The 15,091-nt window shown below is 46.1% G+C and overlaps 1 protein-coding gene and 1 long non-coding RNA gene across 2 annotated transcripts in view; one reads left to right on the top strand and one right to left on the bottom strand.

Annotated features, from left to right (window-relative positions):
* Positions 1-3,724, top strand: part of SLC49A4 (solute carrier family 49 member 4) — a 65,506-nt gene extending 61,782 nt beyond the window's left edge. The window contains 1 exon segment of the mRNA XM_068195415.1: positions 1,774-3,724. Coding sequence (XP_068051516.1) covers positions 1,774-1,889 — 116 coding nt within the window. The 3' untranslated portion in view covers positions 1,890-3,724.
* Positions 1-7,736, bottom strand: part of LOC137476935 (uncharacterized) — a 280,782-nt gene extending 273,046 nt beyond the window's left edge. Inside the window, exon 1 of the long non-coding RNA XR_011000729.1 lies at positions 7,599-7,736. This is a non-coding gene — a long non-coding RNA (uncharacterized lncRNA). The remainder of the gene's footprint in view (positions 1-7,598) is intronic.
* Between the last annotated feature and the right edge of the window lie 7,355 nt (positions 7,737-15,091).

The following is a 15,091-nucleotide window of genomic DNA, read 5'->3' as shown; positions in this document are numbered from 1 at the left end:
ATACCCATACATTTAAAATATTTTCCCTAGTTCTTCAAAAGGAAAGAAAATAAAGTAATTTGTGCCTAGGAAAATCCATTCTTTGATAGAAAGTATGAGAGACTGTGTGGTCACCAGGGGGGGACCAGTGCCAGGGGTGCTATTGGCTCCTCTGATTTAAAAAATCCGTTAGAATGTAGATAATGATCTTAATAATTTGCTTTCATTTGATTCAAATACATCCTGTAATGGCATTTAAGAAGCTTACAGTTAAATCAGAACTCAGTCAAATTCATCTTGTTCCCTTGGTCTTTCCTTTTAGGCCAAATAATCTTTCAGTAGTTTTCATTCCAATTCCTCTTTTTCTCCTTGTACTGATATTGCAAATGCTGTGAAGAACCCAAATCCTGGAAGATTTCCAGTGCACTGAAGATTTTGGTTCAGCTAGCAGAGTGGGGATGTAAACCTTCCTAAAGCTCAGCCTTGCTGCTAGTGCTGTGCCCCAAAGCTGCAGCCTCTGGATGAGGTTTCCTTTGCCTTTTCTGCAGGGGTATCCAAGGGAAAAACAAAAGGAAACTGACCTTTGGCTTCACACGATTGATGCGTTCCCTGCATCACCTGTGCTGTCACAAATTCTAGATCAAAAAAGACATGAAGTATTCCCAAGTATTCCCAAATTTCATCTTTTAGGATATTTGAGTTAAAATCAGTTTAATCCAATTAAGGAGGAACGTGGTAAGGAAAATAATAGCAAAGGATTTGCCTGCTGACTTCTGGCATCACATAAGTCTTCTCCAACCTAGGAAATTTTTACTATGGTTTCAATAATAATTCTGCCTAGACAAATTTGTAAGGGTTTTTGGTGGATCAGGGAGAATGTTGTTAAAAGTTACTGGTTTTGGAAGGTTGATTTTTCAGGCTTTCTGACTGTTGTCCTTCACCTTTTTTAAAATAAATCATGCTTTTTCTGTCAGCAATATAAATTGCAGATTTAAGAAAGTAGCAGAGATGAAGCCTTGATTTTGATTTACTCAGACCTGGAGTGAAAGTTTAGATTCTGTAAAATTAAATAATAATATTAATAATAATAATAGAAATTTTGAAAAAAAAAAAAGTAAAACACTATCCAGTTAAGTGAATGCTTCTTTAGTAAATTGACACATGTAGAAAAAAAATTGTGTTGTACTTGTTTGAAAAAAAAATGTGAATCCAACTGCTAATTACTAGTCAAATATCCGATGATAGGATTTCTTGAGTACAGAACGTGGACTTTTAAGAGCAGTATGTTATATTGAACAGCTGAAAAGAGGCTTCCAAGGACCTGTTTTTTGCTATGAGTTTTAAATTTAATTGATCCTATTATGCGCAAGTTTCTTCTGAGGAATTGGTTTTCCCTCCTTATACAATGTAGCAGGTTTGATTCAAAATCAAACCCAGTTTCTTCCTATGCTTTTAATTTTAGTTCTCAATCCATAGAAATCAAGGGACTAACTAGCACAGTCTTTGGAAGTGGTTTATTCTCCATTAGCAAGGATAGATTTTTTTTCCCCCTTTTCTTCATTGGCAGGTTGAATAAGGGATATTTACATTAGCTGGAGGCATTGGTTATAAATGTATATAACTTAAGGTGTCCATGGAGAAGGCTCACCATCGATTGATCGATCGGTCGGGAGCTGTCAGGATTTTGTCAGAGCACAGCGATTTCCTTCAAACCTGCCATCAATCCAAGTTTTGGTCGCTTTAAACACAGAACATGTTTGATAACTGAGGCTGGGTCTCTGTTCTGCTTTACAGAGTTTTCCTGGTTCAACTGGTGCCTGCCAGGGTCGTGTCTGCTCAGCCTGCTCCTCATCCTGTGCTTCCGCGAGTCCTACGACAGACTCTATCTCGACGTCGTCGTCTCCGTGTGATCACCCTGCGCTGGTGAGGGCTCGGAAGAGACTGGAAGTCGGCTTTGCAGTCTGCACATCTGCCTGGATTTGCTGAGCTGAGCAGCAGGAAAACAAAGACATTTCAAGACTTATTGGCTCAAGGCTTTATTTAGAGAGGGTGAGGGATGGGTCGTTCTTACATTCAAGACCATCTTGATTTGCCATAGATGTGGAACTGGAGTGGTGATGGTGACACCAAAATGCACAAAGAGAATCTCTCTGCTCTCCAGGTCCCTGTGCAGGGCTGGGGCTCTGTTGAAGAGGCTGTTGATGTAGCAGTGAGGTGTATGTTGTGTGTGTGCGTGTGCCTGTGTGCTGACTCACAGTTAAACACACCAGGGTACCAGTAAACTTCAGAGTCTTCTATCAGAATGAAAACAGGGAATAATCTTAACAAAGGAAAAAAAAAAACAAGAAAAGAAAGCAAAAATCTTTTGAAGATCTCTTTAAAATCACTAGTCATTTTTATACTGAATGCTCATTAAACAGTTAAGCTAAAATGATTTGGTACTTGTACACTGCATTTACATTCTAATAAAGTGGGTTCTGATATAAGACACTGGTACCAGGGTTTTTAGCCATACTAAATATCCCAAATAATCCTTGCAGTGTTATTAGAAGTGTTTGTTACCACCCTGGAGCACAAGTAAACAATAGCTTTAGCTGCCACTGAATCCCAACCTGCCCCCACAGTCATTTCTGAAATGTCACCCGTGGTCCTGTATGTCCTGAATATGGAGCATCTGTGATGTACTGGAGTGTCACTCTAGGTAAATGTTGGTGTTCTAAAGGCCACCACTGTGTCACCTTTCTATCCTCCATCTCCAGTACTGCCTTTTTTCCTGTTTGTGCCACTGAATACTGTGGGTGTGGATGTCTGAGTCCTGCTAGTTCTCTCCTGATACTCTAAGGTGTGTGTGGTTTTAGAATTAGTTTATGGCTGAGGGTGCCTAAACAATATTGCTTGTAACCCAAGACTAGAGAAATCACTGTTTCCTAAAAAACCTTTCTAGTTGAGGAGGTGCATTGATGGCGAAATGACAATGAGTTTGACAGTGAGTAACTCACAAGTTCTGGCATAATATGGGAAATTAATGCCAGCTCTTTTTATCAGTACTAATCTGTGGTCATTCTGGCCCTTACTTGAACATAAATATTAAAGACACTTTGAATAGTTTTTTAACTCAATTTTTAAACCTGCTAATGATTTCTTAATTATATTCTTAGATTTCAGTTCAGCATAATTTAAAATATTTCCGTGTGTGTGTGTGTTCTGTGCTTTGTGTTATGGGGATGTGTTTGTGAGTATGGGGGCGTGCATATTTATATCAATGTATACACAAATAAAACTTATATATATAAGAGATACATGTATATATATATAAGTTGTGCAAGGGTATGTGTTTCCCTAGGTTGACTCCAGGTGATCCTGTCTGGGGAAGGTGATGTGCCCTTGTTTGTAACCAAGCCAGTCACTGCCGTGAGTGGGAATGCGTTGTGCACGGTTTGCGACAGGGATTCTTTTCAGGGAATGATTTCCTGTCGTGGCAGTTCTATGGCAGGGGCTGGGTGCATGTGTTGGAGGAGGCTCTGCATCTCTAGAAGTTGAATCAAGCACCCTCTGCTCCTGTGTGGGGCTCTTCTTTGCCCCTGGGGTGACAACAACACGGTAAGCTCACTCAAATAAACCCAGAACTACCTTTCAGACACGGATCTGTTCCTTCTGCCTGCTCTCCTTTTGCAGAGAGAATACACCTCTAAGACTTAACTCAGGAGTGTATCTGTGCAGTAAAATAAAGCAAGCTGTTCCCTGCTTTTATGTTTTCAGAGCAATTGATGTACTTACTGTAGTAACTGAAAATGGATTTAGCTCATTGCCTGTATCAGCTCTAAATAGTCTTTCCTGTCTTGAAGCAGGCTCTTTGTGGTAGTGGAACCAACCTGCATAGGGAAAATTAAATCAGTCCAACCAGCACATTCAGATCCACTGGCATCATCCCTGACTTTTTAGATGAGTGGTGTTAACTGTCCAGATTCTTTTTACTACGTTTTAGTGCCTGGATTAGTTTCAGTATCCAGTAGCTGCTGCTACCTATTGTCTTCTGAAACCAAGGATCGTTTGCCAAGAGTCTGGAGTTGCATTGTCATGGCAGAACTGCAAGCTGGGATGGCTCTTCAGAGCTCTGTTTCTGCAATTTACTGTAGCTATATAAAGATTAAAATTGCTCAGCTCAGGCACTGTCCTGAGTGACAGAGATTTCTAATTCTTTCACTGTCCTGACTATTTTAAGATGGAGAAGCATTTTACACAGTATTCGGACTATAACCTATTCCTCCTCTGTTCCAGAAGGCATCAGACAATTCAAAATATTTTTCAGTGCTTCCAGGTGCAGGCTCTCTGTAGTCAGGGGAGAAGAGTGAACCTCTTGTTTTAAACCCTGTTGATTGTTTTTCTGAGTCAGTGCGAACGGCTCACTGTGACTCTGATGCTTTGGTATCTGTTTCTCTGTGTGATGAGTTGACTGTGGGTGGACATGTGCCCACCAAATCTGTCATTTCCCTCCTCAGCTGAGCAGGGGAGAGAAAATACAATGGAAAGCTCATGAGTTGAGGTAAAAACAGGGAGAGGTCACTCACCAGTGACCATCATGGGCAAGACATACTCAACTTGGGGAAACTACTTTAGTTTACTAGCAGTCATATCACAGTAGGATAATGAGAAATAAAACCTAATCTTGAAAACACCTTCCCCCCCATCCCTCCTTTCTTTCCAAGCTTAACTTTACTTGTGGTTTTCTCTCCCCTCAGCAGCACAGGGGGACAGGGAATGGGGGCTGTGGTCAGACCATCACACATCTCATCCCCTGAGGACTCCGCACATTCTTCCCCTGCTCCAGCATGGGGTCCCTCCCAGGGGAGACAATCCTCCACAAATTTCTCCATTGTGGGCAGAGAACTTCAGGAACAATCCTGCCAGGAGTCTGCTCCAGCAGGTTAGGTTGCCCACAGCCTCCTTTGGGCATGCAGCTGCACGGCATGGGGTTCTCACAGGCTGCAGGTGGATCTCTGTTCCTCATGGGCTGCAGGGGCACAGCTGCCTCACCATGGTCTGCACCACAGGCTGCAGGGGAGCCGCTCCTTCCCCTCCCTCTGCACTGACCTGGGTACCTACAGAGCTACTCCTCTCTGCAGCTGTGCAGTAAGTTCCTTTCCTTTCTTAATCTGTTATCCCAGAGGTGTTATCGCCGTGGCTGATGGGTTCAGCCTTGGCCAGTGCCAGTGCTCCATTGGAGCTTGGCTGGTGCTGGTTCTGTCACTCATGGGAAGCTCCCAGCTGCTTCTCACGGACACCACCCCTGCAGCCCCTCACTGCCAAAGCCTTGCCATGCAGAGCCCGTGCCCTGTGTCTGCCTGGCACTGCAGTGTGGTCTGAGTTACAGCCATCAGTGCCTCTGCACTAAGGCAGGGCCCTTCTCCAGGGCTGGGCAGCCCAGCCAGGCCCTGCTGGAAACCTGCATGGGATTCACGAACACCACTCTGCAGTCAGGGCTCAACCTGACTTCCCAGCAACTCTGATGTTGAAAGTCAAAGGATTGCTCCCAAATTACTTGAAGTTGTGCAGGACATGGCTGCATTCCACTGCATACAGTGTTCAGGCTTAGGATTTTATTAGATTAGCAAGTCTGGCTCAGGATGGAGGTGAGGATTTTAAAAGTGCTTGCTGATATCTCTGAAAAACATTTTATCCCCATCTGTGCTCCACAGCAGCATCCTTCTGTGGAGGACCAGTCCACTTCATGTCAGTAACACAACTCAACCCATAGAAATATTTTTTGGATAAGCATTACCACTTGGTCTACCCTTGTTTGGATTTAGCAAGAGTCCAAGCTGCCAAGCTACCTGCACTTCATTGGAAGTTTGAGTTTGAAGCACAGGGAGAGCCCTTAGCAGTGCAGATGCAATTAGCAGTAGTGCAGAATAGGCTCAAAACAGTTAATGTTTTTCTTAGTAATGAAAGTTCGAGTTCTAACTTGGACCAGTGACAGCATTGGCTGCTGCGTGGCCTGTGACTTGTCAGCAGAGGAAGGCACGCTGAGAAGCCCTGGAATATTCTTCTCTTTGTGGTCTGTAAGTTCACAGCCCTGAAGAACCTGTTCCCCAGCAGTGCCGAGCCCCCTAACACAGGTGATGGTGCTGTGGTTTGTATTGGGAGTGCTGGGAAGGTTACTCCATGGTGACCACTCTCTCCTAATGGTTCACTGCAAACATAGGCTGCTCCTCAGGTTTGTTTGGCTCAGTGACACCCTCGGTTCAGCTTCCAGTGCTGCTGGCCCTCCTTCTCCTGAGCTCTGGAGCTGTGCAAGCTCCCATGCTGCTCATGGGGAGGCTCAGGATTAGAAAATGCAGGCTCCACTTGCAGCACTGGTTCCTGTCTCTGGTCACTGCTATTATTCATTAATTTCCTCTGACATCCTTTGCCCTCCCTTGGGGCTGCCTGCTCCCCTGTGCTGGAGGTGTGGAGAAGAGCTTCCTTGCTTCCAGAGCAATTTTACAGGGAAAGGTTGGCTGACCATGTACTTAATGTACATAAGAAAAAGGATCTTTCTTTAGAAAATCATGCCAGTTGGAATAAAGTGCAGACCCAAAGGATTCTGCACATACCGTGAAGAAATATCTGTTACAAACAGACTGTAATTTACCTGAAACTTATGATTTTAGCTCCCACACATGGAGAGGCCAAGCAGATGGGCACCCTGTGTGGCAGGTATTCAGGCTCACAGCATCACAGTTATTCCCAACCATCTGACAGAGCTGAAAGGAGTGGGAGTGAGATGTCTTGAAAAACTCCAGACTCTGTCAGTGTTTGTAATGGTAACTTGGGGAAAGCAACAGGTTGGATTGAGTAACAAGAAGTGCCCAGTTCCAGGGGACATTTCAGCACCAAAATATTCCATTGGACTGATGAAGTCCATATGCAATTTGAAATTTTGTGGTGACAGGGATGTTAATGCTTGTTCTACAGAAAACTGAGCAAGTGACTGCGTGGCCTTGCACTGCAGCATAAACAAGCTGCATTGATTGATGTGCATGTATTGGCTGTTACAAGAAAAGGAAATGTGATTTAATTGTCAGGAGTGACTGAAATATGAATGGGAATTACACCATTTGCACAGTGGATGTAAGTGCTCTGTAATGGTGTGACAGCAGGGCTCTAATTGTTCATTTCTTTTGTTGGGTCACTTGCAAATTAGTAAGTATCTCTGACAAAGGCATTTTTATGTTTCATTAGTTTTGAGGAGGTTCCTTTTATACTTTAAGTACAGACCATTGTAATAACTTGGCAAGACAACTGCTACACCGTGTGGAAACCTACACTAATTCTGGGTATTGATTTGGGATTTGGTGTTGGTGCTGCCATTCTCAGGGTTGTTAAAGCACCACGTGGCAAGAGCAGGGATGTGGGGTGTGCAAGGATCTGTGTGTGTGGATGCACAGTTGTGCAAGGGCACATGCTACCCTGCCAAAACACACAAGAACTTTGTCACTTTCCATGGGTCCCAGCATTCCAGCTGTGGGGGGAGAAAAAGGAAATGCTGCCTTGTGGCTGCTGCCTCCTTTCCGTCAGGGAGACAGCCGGGCAGCCTCCAGGTTCCCTGCTTCACGTGAGGGGATCATCACCATCAACACAGACCATCTCCTCCCTGCAGCCGTGACTGCTGCGAGGTGGGTTGTGGGTGGCACAGGAATATCTGCCTTGCTTCCTCCAGGAGTGTCACTTAGCTGGCAGAGAATTGCCCCAGAGCAGGCACAGCCACAGTGAAGTCAGAAAAAGATGTCAATCTGCTCACAATTTTTGCAGTTTGTGTTTCAAGACAGATGAAACCAATAAATAAAGGGAGAAATGTAACACTGTCCAAAGTTTTGACAAGCAAAAGCAAATATTTGCACAGATGTGCTGGCTGCTGCCAGTTACTTGGGATTGCAATGTTATTGGATCAATTCATGCCCCCCGCAACCCCAGCACTGTTTCTTCACTGCTCAGGCCCAGCAGCACCGTGGGAAGCTTCAAGCCCTGGTGGAGGGCAGGGACTGCAGCACAGAGGGAGAAAGGAAGGGCTGAGCCAGCATGCCCAGGAGGGGGGATGTTGGGCATCTGCACAGGAGGGGTGTCTACTTCAGCCCAGGTGTTTCAGAACCTCATGTTTCCTTCCTCAAGGATGAGTTTTTGACCTTCATTTTCTGTTTGTGATGAGATTTGTGCCACAAGGTCAGGGACAGCTATGGTGGTGGCACACAATGTAGAGGTGCTGGTTTTCCAAGGTGCAGCAAGCAAGGCAGGTGGGACTTGCTCTCTGCAGTAACAGCTTTTCTCTGCAAGGTCTCTCTCCCCAGTGGCTTCCTCCATGTGGTTTAGCCTTTTGTTGCATCTGGACAGACTCACTGCACTCACTTTGCATTGCTACATGAAGATAATACCAGCAGCAAAACCTCTTTTCTTTGCAGAAGATTTTCCCTTCTGGCTGAGGCCACTTCTCCAACCTTAGTCCACGTGTTTGTCAAAGCCACAACAACCCCAAGCTCATGTTTTTCTTCACAGAGGGGATGTGCAGGTTTGTGTGGGACAAGTCAGGGGACTTGGGGAAGGGCTGCTTGGAGCTTGGGGTGCCCACCCATGCCAGGGGAGGGGGATGCTCCATGTCCCTCCCCAGCAGGGACATCCTGAATGTGCAATATAAACTAGAGTTGTGTTCCCTGACCCCTCCCTGCCCACAGCTCTTCTGTGTGCTCTGACCTTTCTGCTGTCACCTGGGCTGAGCCAGCCCAGCAGAGCTGCAGGGTGTCCCCATGGGCAGTTTGCCATCAGCTCCTGCTCCCATGGGACAATGATGTGCTTTCCAGATATATTTCTTTTATCTGCTTATGATATTTGCTAGATTAAAATCTCTTTTTCCCCTACCATGTTTAATGTCTTCCGCTGTGCATTTTAGAAAGAAGTGCTTGATAAGGTCATAAAAACAGCTTTTAATTATGGGACACACCTAACAGTTGGGGTTTTTTGAACTGCATGAACATATGGAGAAGGAAGAGGGTTTTACATGTTGGAGAGCATCTTTGTAAACTATCCTCAACTTGTAAGACTGTTCAGTTTTACTGGAGTTTATATGCGTTTTACTTTTGTAATTTTTTAAGTGATTTCATAGAATTTTATTTTAGGGCAAATTCTACATTTTGTATGCGATATTCCAATGTGGCGTATTTTTATTTTTGAGAAAATAATGTTGAAACCACTATATACTTGTCCATGTAACATATCCACTGTGTAATTTCTATTTAAAACTGGACTCTGACCATGAAGTGCGTGTTATTTTACGTACTGGTTGTTGCACATTAAAGAGGTTACTCAGTTTGCTGCCATCACTGTTCATCACTTCCAAGAAAGCACAAGGGAGTAGTTTATTCCTGCCATAATGCTGCCAAAACCCACTGCAGATACTGCTATGGAATGGAGGTTGTTTAGTCTAAATGAATGTAGCCTCATTCAATCTCCCAACCCAGCCAATGAAAGATTTCCATGGCTTTTCCTGAGGTTTTGGGGTGGTGGTCTGGCACTGCAGGTGCACCCCTCGGTATGCTCAAGCAGGGAGGGGAAGGGCCTGGCAGGGGTGGCAGCCTCTGCAGCCCCACCACATCATCACAACTCTGATTTCACACCCTGATTCCTCCAGGCTCAGGGCTCAGGATGCTGCAGGCCAGCTGATTCTGCTGGCTTCCATCACCACTGTCTCTGCTGGGGCTTTTAGAAAGGAGACCCTTTGTAAGAACCCTCCTTGTGTTTATCCTGCATTTAATTGAAGAAGACCCAACCCGGCATCTCTTGATCCATGTTTATTTTCTAGAACCAGCTCTTCAAGAATGGCCTGACCACTTATCAGGGCAAATTTAAAATAGTCTCACATCCTATTAGTGCTGGGAAGAAATCTGTCAACTCTCATGTTGTGGAATATCTGGGCCCCACTATTCTTAGCAACAGTCTCTTTCCAGGCTATATATGGGAGCTTAAAGCGCCTCTAATGATACAGTTCCCAGTTGTATTTATCTTTGCAGTGTTACAGAAATCTCCATCCTTAGGGGGATGAGAACTGAGGATCCGTCTCAGAGCCCTGATGTAGTTTTGTGTGTTGATGAAGTCCCTGTGCTCGTTCTTTCTCAGGTTTTTTTTTCCTATTTTCTGTTTTATCTTTGCTGTTATTGAAGTCTGCTCTTTCCCTGGCACATAAATGACATTTATTCTGTCTTTCCTGAGAGCGTGCTGGGTGTTGGCATCTCCCTCTTCGACTGTGCTGCAGTTGCACATGGGGGAGCAGCTGGGCTGGGGCCAGCTGGTTGAAAGCTCTTGGTGCTGTGCCCAGATGTGCCCAGATGTGGGTGAGCTCTCACAGATACCTCATGTCTAATGGCATGGGACCAGCAGAGGCTGGGAAAAAGTTTGGGGCCACTTGCAAATGCTGGGTCTGTGCATTTTGGCATCTTTGGGCTGCAGCCAAACACCAAGGATGCTGATGATGGGAAACATGAGCAGCAGCATCCCCCCAAGGCAGGTGGACCTGCCTTTACTCTCCAACCCTGGGTCACGAGAGCTGAGCAGCTGCAGGGCTTTACCTGCTGCAGGAGCATGGTTGGGGTTCACATCAGGGACTTGGGACCCAAGGCACTCACCTTTACCTGGCACATGCCACTGATGTTACTCTGCACCCACCACCATGTGAACACAGATTTCCAACCAGGGATTTTATTATTTTATTTTATTTTATTTTATTTTATTTTATTTTATTTTATTTTATTATTTTTGCCACTACTTGAGTTTGAGCCAACAGAGGGGAAGGTCCAGAGTGTGCACCATGCCAGGATTCCTCACTGCTGCCAGGAGCAGCACACTCTCCCAGTGCAGGCCAGCCACCCACTGAAGCCATCCTCAGCTAAGGGCTGCAAAAAAACCCTTAACTCTTCAGGAGTCAAACGAGCATGGGAGCAGGGCCCCACAGCCCAGGGGGCTTTGCAGCTCCCATGGCCACAGTGAGGTTTCTCTTTGGGAGCTTTCTTGCTTTGCTCCATTTCTTTGCTCTGTATCTGCCGACAGGTCCCAGGGCTGGGGAAGCTTTGCCAGTGGCACCAGGATGGGCTGGACCCCTTCCATCCCTCTGTCTGTCCATCCACCTGCTCAGCCACAGACCAACAGCCACGGTAAGCCCCGGGCTCGGGCACGAAAAGGAGTGGGCAGGGGACACGACCTCCCCATGGGAGCACAGTGGGATGGGACTCAGGCCAGCACGGGCAGAGGAAATGCCAGCAGCCAAGGAACTGCCCCCACTGTGCTCTGAACCTGGAATTCCTCCCAAAGCTCCCCTAAACCTGCCCTTGACTGCAGAGCTCAGGGTCGGGATTGTGGCTGTGGCTTCACGGCTGAGTTTTGGTGCTGGAAGAGCAAAGGGTGATGCTGAGCAAGGAAAAGGTGGCTCTGAAGGGTTTGTGGTGAGTGGATGAGAAGCAGAAGTATGAACTAGATCAGCACAGCTCACACAAAAATGCCTTCACTGCCTCCAGTATGCAGAAAAAATGTTTTGAGAGAGGTTTTCAGTATGGGCCTGAGCCTATGGCAAGCACTGCAGCTTGTCCCACCTTGCGCACTCAGTGTATTAGAGATGATTTTATTTTGGCTGGGGTGGGGTGTGGGGCTCTGGGCTGGCGTGCAGAAGTGATGCTCAGAGTACGAGTTTGTACCTGTTCACTCCAGACCCTCCTTGGCTCCAGCAGCTCCTGGCACAGTGGGGTCTGCCAGGGACTGAGCTGCTCCCCAGGACAGGCAGCTCTGCCAGGCGGGAGGTTTGTCTCCTCCAGCGCCAAAGGAGTGATGGATCAGCAGAAGACAGCAGTAATTGCCAGGAGGCTTTCAGGCAGAAAGCAAGGCTCTTGCTCGAGGACAGGCTGATGTAAGTCAGCATGTAAATTGGGGACAACATAAAAATAATTCCAGCCAAGCTCCTAGGAAGAAACCTATGAACAAAAAAATGTTGTTGCTAAGAAATGTGAAAACAGAAAACAATAATGTGGCTCCTGGCAGAGTAATAAAAGTGTATCAGCGTTGTGCCTGCTCTCCCGTACAGATCGCTTGCTCGTGACAGTAAATTAAGTACTGCCAAAATGGGTACGGTTTTCTCTGTGGCCGTTGATGCTTCACATCAGGGAAATATCAAATGTTTCTGATGGCTGTTCATTACCCTGCGCTTGAGAGGGGAGCAATCCTTTGCTGGCTCCATTATTTCCATGACAGCAAGGAAATGACTATGGGAGGTTTAAAAACGAAGGGATGCAGCAAGGTTAGATGGATGGAACCTCAACAGCCTGTTGCTGTTCACTGTGGTCAGTGCTAACACTGACTCTGGGAGACACCTCACTGTCTCCACAGTGATGGAAAGCCAGGACTACTTTTTGCTTCCAGCTAATTGCCAGTTCACAAACTGTGAAGTTTGACCTTGAAAATCTTCAGAGATGTTGTTTTGAAGGGTGACAATGCTGCAGCACAGCTGCTCAGCCAGAAGACACTTTCCACAGCTCCCCCACAGCCAGGAGCAGCTTTAAGTGGTTGCTGGATTCCAGATCTGCCTCGGCTGGTATGAGGACCCAAAGAGTGGCACCTTCCATATTCTGTAGAGATCCACACCATGGAGCTGACAGATGGACGTGGCTGGTGTGCAGCACAACACCACTTCCTTGTCATCTTAGTAGTTTTAAAAGGAAAACCAGCTGACCTTACACATGTTTGAGTTGCTGTGAGGTGTCAATATAAGGCCAGTTGGAACAAAAAAAGGGTGATAAAACTCTGGGTCACAAAATAAACCTGGCTTGTGATCACACTGGGGCAAGCAGGAAAAGGTGAGAGTCTGCCCAGCTGCCAAGAGCCAAGAGCTTTACATTTCTGTCACAACACCAAAATCACCTTCAGCCCTTACCCCAGAGGAGAATGGTTTGGTTTGGAGATATTGCCAGCAGCTTGAAGGGTTGAAATCTCACCAAAGACAGGGATGTGTGCATGTGGTTGGGTTTTTTCATTTGGGAACAGCTGAACTCTGTCACCTTCTTGATCAATTTGAACCTCGGTTTTTTTAAACAGAAAGTGCAATGACGACTCTGTCAGCGGGTTTTTTATGAATGGACTAAACAAACCATGTCAAAATGCATTTCAGCTGTTAGCAAAACAGTTTGTAACAAGTGTCCAACGCTTTTGGTAACTGAGTGTGTGGTCCCTCGGCTGTACCCTCGAGGGGGAAGCACACACAGGGTACCATGGGGAGCAGAGCTTTTGCAGTGAGTGGACTCTCACACACGCTGAGGTGCTGGCTCTGTGCTGATCTCTTCAGGATGGCTGCATTGAGCTGATTTAGGCCAACACAGGGAATGTTGCTGAACTTGGGGACTGTCCCCCTGCCTGGTCTCAGCAGCACGACCTTGTGGGCTCTCAGAGAGGAGTGAAATGGTTGTGTGGGCAGAGGGAAATTCAGGAGTCAGAGCCAGGCCGTGTGCTCACATTGTGATGGGGGACTGGGGGCACTGGTGCCCGTGGGGGCACTGGTTGGGGTGCTGGGCACCAGTAGCAGTGCTGGGTGTGGCAGTAGGGGATTCACTTGAGACCTTTTTTACTGCTGCAGCCTGCCTACTTCCCAAGGAGTGTGTCTGCACCATGCTCTGCCTGGCCACTGCTCCTGGCAGCATATGAAGCTCAGGTATGAGAGAGTCAACAGCCTTGCTAAAATCAGGCTGCAGGATATTTCTTATTTCCATGCTAATCTGCACGATGTGGTGCCTGTTCAGAGGAGGAAATTAACTTGCTCTGGATAATGCCTGGGTGCCCAAACACATCTGCTCAGCTGCTCTGTGGTGGTTACAACTCGTTCATCCGAGTCCCTGCTCCAGCATTTCCATGAGCACGGGTGTTACCTGGGCTGGGCTGCAGCTCCCTGCCCCTCCTCCCCTCCACAGCACCGAGTGTTGGCAGTGCCCTTGCCCAGGCAAGTGCCCCACCAGCCACGGATATTTCCATCCCTTAACAGAGAAGGAAACACCAGCAAATGGCCTTCATATGGAGGCACAGGGCTGGGACAGGTTTGTCACTGCAGCACGCGGCTCAGCATGTCCCCAAAGCCCCTCTTGCAGGGAGCTGGGACAAAACAGCGAGACCAGACTCGAGTCATGAGGAAAATTCTGCTTTTTCCTTTTCCTGCATTTTTTATACCAAACCTCTGAGCACTACCAAAGGCAGGTTGGAGGGGTCTTTGGGGCCGCAGCTGTTGCTGTGGTTCCCCCAGACAACTCTGCAGCCTGGCCTGGGTCCCTGCTTTGCCCATGCTGCTAGGAGTGCTCCCACACCTCATGGGGAACCCACAAGATAATGAAACTTTCTCTGTTTTCCACACAATTAAGAATTAAAGAGAGAAAAGAGTACAGTTGGGATGCACAGTGAAGGTGAGAGAACAAAATTTACTGACACTACAAGTGAAGCTGTTATGTTAATGAGTCAAATTAGCAACTGAAAAAAAATGTGGTGGTAGACAGATTTAAGGGAAATTGGAAATTGGTTCCAATGTAGTGCTTTGCTGTAATTGTATGCAGAGGTGTCTTGATGCAAAACAAAACTGTTCAAAAATGACCTCCCTGTGTTATCGTGCAAACTAACTGAGGAAAAAAATCCATCTTATTCACAGCAAGTTTGTTTTTACTGATCTTGTGCCTCTCAATTACTTTTTAATGGTCTGCATTGAAAAGAACTTCCTGTATGCACACTTGAGAATATGAACACACCCAAATGATAGCTTATGATTTAGTAGGATTAAAGTATTATGTATGCAGGTGTAGCACGTTTCAGGTTATTAGCAATCCAATCTATTTTTTATGACATTATGGTGTAATTTTCTGTATGGAACTTCAATATAAGTCTTAAGCTGTATCGGAACATAAACTAAAATGTTCCTGACTCTGTCACTTTTCATGGTCTTTACTTTGATTAATAAATGCAACAAGAGCTATAACGTTCTTCAACACGAGGCTACGATCATCCTTCAATCAAAATATGTCCCTCAGCTTTTCATAACTTTTTGCATCAATATGTAGGGCTTGAGCAGCAGCAG

This window comes from Anomalospiza imberbis, chromosome 7, assembly GCF_031753505.1.
Source record: "Anomalospiza imberbis isolate Cuckoo-Finch-1a 21T00152 chromosome 7, ASM3175350v1, whole genome shotgun sequence".
Taxonomy (NCBI): domain Eukaryota; kingdom Metazoa; phylum Chordata; class Aves; order Passeriformes; family Viduidae; genus Anomalospiza; species Anomalospiza imberbis.
Note: the sequence above shows the minus strand (reverse complement) of the source record. Positions and strands in the feature narration are given on the sequence as shown.